The sequence below is a fragment of the Sarcophilus harrisii genome, chromosome 2 (genome assembly GCF_902635505.1).
Source record: "Sarcophilus harrisii chromosome 2, mSarHar1.11, whole genome shotgun sequence".
Classification (NCBI taxonomy): Eukaryota; Metazoa; Chordata; class Mammalia; order Dasyuromorphia; family Dasyuridae; genus Sarcophilus; species Sarcophilus harrisii.
The window spans coordinates 140963337-140970100 of NC_045427.1; the positions used below are offsets into that span (position 1 = coordinate 140963337).

Consider the following 6764-nt stretch of genomic DNA (forward strand, 5'->3'; position numbering starts at 1 on the left):
TGACCAGTGCAGAGCACAGTTGGACTATTGCAGTCCTTGTTCTGGATGTTAAGTTTTTATTAATAAGAATATAAGGCTGCACTAATTTTTTGGTAACCATGGCAAATCATGTAAAGCTATTAAAGACTCTAGCACCTGGTACAGTATCTGCCCTGTCAAATAACTATATATATATAGACACACTTGATAAAGGCTTATTAAGTTTGAGCGTTCAAAGGATATTGTCATTTCCTAAAAGTTGCTTTTGCAAGTCTATGTGAAAATAGGTGCTTTTAAGAATCTGAGTTAAATATTTGGTTTATGGGATTAAGAATATTTTGCTTTTATAAAAATGGGGAGAAAAGTTTGATTCTCTAGTTGAAAACATTTAAAATTCATGTGGATTTAACACCTGCTTTGTATCTAATAAGACCTCATGAGTTATCTTTATTCATTTGAAATGCCATATTTTTTTTTTTTTTTTTTGCAGGAAAGATTGTGATAAATATGTGTTCCAGATGCAAAAGGATAATAAAACTCATGGAGGTATTGTGTGGGCCAATGTCAAGAAGAAACTGGTAACATTTAGTATTATTATTATTATTAATCTTCTAATTTCATTCATTCATTATGTTATGTGCTATGGGATTCAGAGACCCTAGCTTTCTTGTGACTTTGAGTCATACTTATGGCATAAGTGGTTTTGAAATCAATTTGAGATTAGTTGAGCTTCTTTTAGTATGACAAAAAAAAAAAAAAAAAAAGCCCATAGTCAATACCTTAAGAACCAAGCAAACAAAACTCATATTTTTCTAAAAAACCTTTTTTCCTATGAAAAATGAAATCTTTTGGTTTTTTGATAAGAAAAAGAAAACATGAATGTTGTTCATTTAAGCTGAGAATCATTGTGATACATGGTAGGGAAAACACTAAAATAGAAGTTAGATGAGCCTGGGTCTTAGTTCTGACTTTACCATTAACTCACATTGTGACCTGCAATCTACCACCAACTTCGCAAGTTACTTTCTGGCCTTTTGCTTTCTCATATAAAATGAAATAAAATGGCCTCATTGATCTCAAAATGCTTTTCAGGTTCTAGAACTACCCTGACTGCTTTTAGACTTTGTTTTACCTAAAAATGCCTTACAATTATTGAAAGTCTAATAAATCTTGATGCCTTAGATTTTGTTTTCCATCTTTTACAAATACTGTTTGATGTTGACAAAGATTTTGATAAAGCTCAAAAGTGGAAGAGCTTATCTCCAATGTAGTGCTCTATACCAGCAGCTTTTTACTTTTAACATATTGGTCCTTGATTTAAGATTACTCTTTTTATTCAAACCATCATTAAAATAATGACTTCTGTAAGTTCCTATTGAATAAAGTTAATGAATCCAATACACTAAGTTGAAGCTGAATTAACTCTTCTAAGGCATCAATTAATTTAATGGATTTAAGCAGTTTATATATTCAGAAAACTAACTACTATAAGTTTATGAATGCCAGTATAATTAACCTTATATTATCTGTTTATCACAATAAATTTAGCAGAGTATACTAATTTAATAATCAGATAAAGACCAATTCCTAACAGAGGAAACTATTAAAAATTAAATAAAAAATAAATAGGCTGCCTCAGAAGGTAGTAAACCATTCATTAATAGTCTTTGTGCAAAAAACTTGGTTGAGTATGTGTCCTAAGAATACATTCTTATTCAGGTAAAATTTGGGTTAGATGGCCTTTTCATCTAGAGTCCTTTTTGGAGTCCTTTCCAATGGAAGTTTTGTGATTCTTTTTAGGTTGGATCTGATTTTACAACTCCAACATCTAGAAGAGCTCAGTGTAACAAAGGTCAGTAATATTTCATACGGTGTTGTATGAAATAAGTACTAAATTAGAATAAGTTCAAACTGATAAGGAAACGTAAAAATACTAAGATGATTTTTGGTTTTTGTTTTTTCACAAATATTGGGAGAAAATGAGGATATAAAAAGGGTTAAGGACCACTGTTTAGAGCTGGTGAAATGAATAATGATAATGGATGAAAGCCATTTACTTAACTTTTACTTTGCTTCTGTTTTCTTTGACAAGGAAAATTATCTTTAAAATGAAAAGGACAGAAGAAACATGAATAAGAATTGATATTTAAAATAAGTAGGGACATAGTAAGAGAATTATCTAGCTATCCTTAATGACTGGAAGTCTTCAAGCCCAGGTGAATTACATATCAAAAACTTGAAAATGTGACTTTTGAACTTGTTAAGTGAACTTGGAAAGTTTATGGAAAAACAGATGTTCTTTGAGAAGAGCAAAAGTCCTAGTTTTCAAAAAGGAAGGAAATAGAGGCTACAGACTGAAAAATTGATTTATCCAGTTCAATAAGGTTGGCTTGGGATTCCTGACAAAATTATAGACTGCATTGTGTAAGCCTAGGAAGTGATGATCACCAAGAGCTTGCTTCATTTAACCTTACTGGATTTTTTTTTTTTTTTTTTGGATAGTTATTATTAATCCCTGGGCTATTGAGGAAATCTTGTAGTTTTACCTAGATTTCTATAAAACATCTGACAGTTTTTCATACTGTTATTCTTGTGGCAAAGGTGATGAGAGAAATGTGGACTAAGTGGTAAAATACTCTTAAGTTGTTTGAATGGCCACAAGTGAAATCCTCTCAAGGATTGGAATTTATCCCTGTACTAATTAACATTTCAATTGAAGGTGTAGAAAGCATTCTTATTAAATTTGCTGCTAACACAAAGCTAAGATGTTAGTTAACATTTTGACTGACCAGCATTAGGTTCCAAAAAGATCTTGACAGGATAGAACTTTGGATCAAATCTAGAGTTTTAATCAAGACACAGGAAGTCTTTGGGTAAAGGCTGGATGACCTTTTATTAGATATGTAGTAGAGGAGTTTTTGTTCATCAATGGAGTGAGCTAAATGAGATTCTTCTAATTCTGAGAGCCTTTGAATCTGTGATCTATGTTTTTTTACTATATATGGCACAGCTCTATAGTATACAAACCTTTATTTGGATTAACCTTAATTTGCTGCTCTCAATTTGACAGATTTATCATTCTATTTCTTAAAAATTTTTATTGCTATATTTATTTAAATTACTTTTCATTTATAAAATGTATTCATCCTTTTTCTTAAAACTTCTAATTACAGGAATTAAACCTGATATTGGAAAACTCTTCAGTCATACTACAAAACTGAATTTTGATGAAGAAGAACAAGATGATTATTTCTCCAACTCTGACCCTGGGGAGTAAAGTCAGAACACACAAATTCCAGAGTTTATTTAACACCATAACACACACTTGTATATAAAGTACAGTGCATTTGTATTAATTTGAAATGCCAATATTTTCTCTGTGAGATTGTTTTATATAAATGTTAATTTTTTTACTTTTTTCTGTTTAGTGTACAAATTAAGCATTTTTTTCTACTTTCTTTGCTAATATTCAGAAGACATGAAAATCTAACTAAAAATGTAAAGAAGCTTTTTTCTTTGTAAATACTTTTTATAAGTGATTGTTTTTACCTGATGTTTTATATATGTATATATAAATATATACATATGCTTATATGTATATATACTTGACAACTCTTTTTGTTTACTCTATGAATGTTTCAAATGTATATTAGGAAAAATCTGTATCCCTAGGCCCTGAGAAATTCTCACCAAATGCCGTAGTGACTTTTTTTTTTGGGTTAATTTCATAGAAACCTTGTAATAGCATACATGTCCATGTGTGTATATATAAGTTTCACAGAATGTTGGGTCTAGCTTATACTAACATTGGAAGTTCTACTTGCTTTTGTCTTTCTGGGATATAATTTTCTTTTGCCTTCAGTTCATTTATTTTTTCCAATTTTATACAGAATATGAGGATTTCATACAATCCAAAATAAATTTCCTTATAGTTACTAGTTTGATGCTTGGACTCAAATACTAGCTTTTGTTGTACTCTTAACACTTTTATATTTGAGTGTGAACCTGAGTCCCAACAGTAGATAACTAAATAAAATTATTTTAAAAAAAAATAATAATAACCCCCAAGGCTTTAAGCTAATTTATATTTAATTAGAATATTATCTGTTATGTTCCAGGTTTAAGTTTGGACTATAGTTTTCTATGTGAACTCATTTCAGATTTCAGGTTTTTCCTTCTACTAATAGTTTCAGACTAGCTTTTTTTAAACAAGAATTTTTCCATTTATTTTGTCATTTTAGAAATTGACATAGAGATCATCACTTGAAGTTACAACCCATATTCAACCACCTCAAGTGCACAACCAACTTAGTGCTCTACAAATAAAGCTCTAAGGTTTTTGTATTTGTTGGTGTTATTTTGACTTGGCCTGATATCGGATGGCAGCAGGCTCGATAGTTTAGATTTGAAGTGGGAAGTGTGTAATGTTCCAACAGTTCCCTTTCTTATGCAGTTTCAAACTAATGGGAAAATCTCCCATGGTTTTTAGTAGAAAAAAAACAAAGAACTTTTCCCCTCAGAGTTCCTTTTCTCCATCATCTTCAAGAAAAGGCTTTAATAAGTAGCAAGGTTGTAGGATGTATAGAAGCTCCAGAAGAGAAAGGATAAAATAGACATGTGATAACTATTCTGTAATATTATTATCCCTTAAAATAGGATGATGGAATTACCTACAAATTAAGACACTGAATGAAATTTGGACATATCATGAAGCAAAAACAAAAGGACTATGTGGCATGAAAATTTTATAGAAGACACTAAAGGGAGCTTCCAGATAATTGGGAGACTTCACAAGACACTTGGAGGTTTAGGAACAGATGTGATATGATTTGCCTAAGACCACATAACCAAATTAGTGGAAGGTTTGGAACCCAGGGCTTGCCTTTCTTAATCCAGGCCTGTTTTCAATATGCCATGCTATCTCCCAAAATTGACCAGTTGTAAAATATTTTTGATACCGAATTAATGTTACTTTAGGATCTCAAGGAATAATTTGAAAGAGGAAATTGACCAAATTCTTTACATTTAATAACTTTTTTTTTTGGGGGGGGGGGGGGCAATTGGGATTGTGATTTTGTCCAGGGTCACATAGCTAGTAAGCAATTAACAACAAAATTTCTAAAATTGATTTTGTAGTAATTTAGTCACCATCCCTTCAAAGATCAACCCTTGCATAGAATTTACCTAGCCTAATGAGGTTTTACAGCAAACTAGCAGAGGTCTCCAGACATTAATGGAATGCATTGGTACCAAGACCATGTAGCTAGACCAGCCCATTACAGTCACATTAAGATTACAGTGAAGAGTAGTCAATAGAATTACAAGTTGCAACTCATGGTATACTATTGCTCCAAATGTATCTTCTAAAACCCTGCTCCAAGACTAAGTTAAACAGGAAAATATGTTTGGAGATCCTTGAGATAACTAAAGCTTCTTAAAATGAATACAAGTGAGTCCGGATTGTACAGAATTTTAAAATATTTTGTTTTCCAATCAATGACCTAAAGTTCTCATGTATGAGAATTATGTAGCATATTGTTTACAACCCCCCCCCCCAAGTTCCTTAACAAATCTGAATTTCCCCCTTATTTGCGTGATCTACAAATGTTTTAATAAAATTATCTTCCCATATTTCATTAATCCTTTTCCTCTGGTTAAAAAATGTGAACTATCTTAAAATCTTTGGTGAATAATTTTGGCATGTGCATAGTATGCAGAGTGCATAGTATGCAGAGTGCATAGCAGAGAAAGACCTGGCTTCTGAGCTAGGAACATCTGGATCCAAGTCCCTCCAGAGAAATGTACTGGCTATGTGACCCTGAGAAAACCAGCCTTTCAGTGCTTTAGGCAATTCTTCCTCTGCAGAGGTGGATGATTGCATTGGTGAATTTCCTTACCAGAGGCTTCCTAAACCAGTGTAATCACAGCTCCATTCCTTAAGCTAGTTTTGATCTATTGTGCTATGACTGTTAATGAGATGAAGAGATATGGACCACATGAAAATAGTTACATGAACTTGGAATGAATGTATTGGACTCAGAAGAATCATTTTTAATGAGTCAAATGTCCACATGAAATGTCTTTAATGCAAGACCCTGGGAATCCCTCTACCCTTGGACTTTTGCTGTTCAACAGAAGGAATCTTTATCAGATTTGCTAATGACAAAGCTGGAAAGAGTAGCTAACTTTGGATGATGTGACCTAAAAATATATCAACAGGCCAAGTCAAATAAATTGAAAATTAATAAGGATAAATATAAAGTCATATACTTGTGTTAAAAAAAAAATTGTTCACAAGTACAGTATCTGAATTGCAGTCAATTTGCATCAACAGTAGTATGTTTTGGCAGACAAAAAAATAAAATGCTGTCTTAGACTATGTTGAAAGAGAAAGTAATCATAATAAGGTAACAATAGGCCTGTTGTACTTTGCCCCAGGTCAGTAGTACAGCAGTTAGACCTGGGTTCAAATCTAGCTTCAGTCACTGTGACTTCATGGGTAAATCATTTAACATTTGCCTCTGTTTCTTCAACTAAAATGGGGATAGTAATGCTTTCCAAAGTTGTGAGGAGCAAATGAGATATAAATTTGTAAATGGGTTTAGCACAGTGTTTGACATAATATGGTAGGTGCTTAATAATGACCATTTCTTTTTCCTACTCAAGATACATCTGGAGAACTGTGCAGTTCTGAACATAAGTTTAGTTATGAATAAGGTATGACATGACCAGAAGGTGACCTGGAAAATAAGAGAGTTGGAAGATGTCATGAAGACCAGTTGAAA

At 32.2% G+C, this 6764-nt stretch overlaps 1 protein-coding gene across 5 annotated transcripts in view; it reads left to right on the top strand.

Moving 5' to 3' along the window:
* The window catches only part of MIS18BP1 (MIS18 binding protein 1), a 66056-nt gene extending 59734 nt beyond the window's left edge, over nt 1–6322 (top strand). For 4 of the 5 annotated variants that reach the window (XM_031950959.1, XM_031950961.1, XM_031950960.1 and 1 more), the window contains 3 exons: nt 470–557; nt 1780–1831; nt 3153–6322. In XM_031950959.1, coding sequence (XP_031806819.1) covers nt 470–557; nt 1780–1831; nt 3153–3256 — 244 coding nt within the window. In that variant the 3' untranslated portion in view covers nt 3257–6322. The remainder of the gene's footprint in view (nt 1–469; nt 558–1779; nt 1832–3152) is intronic. The other variant, XM_031950962.1, reaches the window with a different exon arrangement.
* Nucleotides 6323–6764: the final 442 nt, after the last annotated feature.